We start from the raw sequence: 1,211 nt of genomic DNA, 5'->3' as shown, positions 1-1,211 counted from the left end.
ATTGGTCAAATCGAACAGGCAGCCTGACCAATCACAGCATGATTGTGCGGAGCTATTCAACGTCGTTCCCTGTATTTACAACCAAAGCACAGTCTACCCATGGTTGCCGTGATCTATTAGCTACTTGGCAACCTAAATGGTTTGGATCAGCTTGCCATATTAGTCTCGCTAGGCCCCAGTGGTTCAATGCCACATATTCCTGCTGGTGTTGCATGTCAACTCGACGGAGTCTGAACGCGGTGGACATTTTCTCCGGCTAAGTTCGACCAGTAACAGCAAAAAATACTTTTTCACAGTAGTACCAATTAGAGTGGGGACTTGGGCATACATATATCACCCGCAATTAAAGTCGTTATGACTGGTTTGTGCGACTGGCAAAGTCGCAACACAAATAGTTTCATAGAGCTCGGTGGTGGAAAGAGGAGCACAAATTGGGAGTCATCGTCACACCTGGTGGCACAAATAGTCAAACATCCAAGAACGAAGTTTTGACAACGCTTAAAATCTACAGATAAAGTTTGAGGTAGATCTAAAGCGCCTTGGGGGGGAAATCAGCGGTTTGGCACGACAAGTTGTCCCCGGGAGCTACCCCCAAGAGGTCGCAGAACTTCTTGAAACTGGCAATGCGGCTCTTTTCCGAGTCGCGGTTGCGAGGGTTCACGCCGCATTCCAAGCCGCCGTTGATGATATTAGTAGCCTTGGCAAAGCCACCGGGGTGCCCCACCACCTTGTGGATGTTGCCGTTCCACCTTTCATCGTTCCAGTACCACAACGCACTCCACCACACCAAGTCGTAGTCTGTGGCGACCAGCTCAGGGCTCGCGACCAAGTCCAAGTTGACAGCCTTGCCAAAGTTCTTGTAGTTGTAGTTCCACGACAACTGGATCGGGCCACGACCAAAGTACTGCTTGCCAGCCGCACACGGGTACTCGGCCGACTGCTGGCACATGGTGGACTTGTTGATCTCCTCAACGTAGCGAAGATCGCCAGACTCGAGCGATATTTGGCCGAGGAAGGCGGCAACTTCGCGGCGGTCGACGTCGGCATTGCCAGTGTTGGCGAATTCGGGGTACTTGTCAGCGATGGCCACGAGGTTTTCGTACTTGTAGATGGGGAGGGCTTGTGGGAAGATTTGAAGAAACAATTCCTCGGGCAAAATGTTGGCCAAGCCGGACTTTCCAGGAGGAGATGGTGGGGTGTTAAGAGACGAC

At 51.5% G+C, this 1,211-nt stretch overlaps 1 protein-coding gene across 1 annotated transcript in view; it reads right to left on the bottom strand.

Moving 5' to 3' along the window:
* Positions 1-529: 529 nt before the first annotated feature.
* H257_18209 (hypothetical protein) overlaps positions 530-1,211 on the bottom strand; it is a gene marked incomplete at both ends in the record, with an annotated part of 3,109 nt that continues 2,427 nt past the window's right edge. The window contains one exon of the mRNA XM_009847228.1: positions 530-1,174. Coding sequence (XP_009845530.1) covers positions 530-1,174 — 645 coding nt within the window. The remainder of the gene's footprint in view (positions 1,175-1,211) is intronic.

Source organism: Aphanomyces astaci (genome assembly GCF_000520075.1).
Source record: "Aphanomyces astaci strain APO3 unplaced genomic scaffold supercont1.143, whole genome shotgun sequence".
NCBI classification, from domain to species: Eukaryota; Oomycota; class Saprolegniomycetes; order Saprolegniales; family Verrucalvaceae; genus Aphanomyces; species Aphanomyces astaci.
The sequence above is the reverse complement of the archived record's forward strand: the minus strand, read 5'-3'. Positions and strand labels throughout refer to the sequence as shown.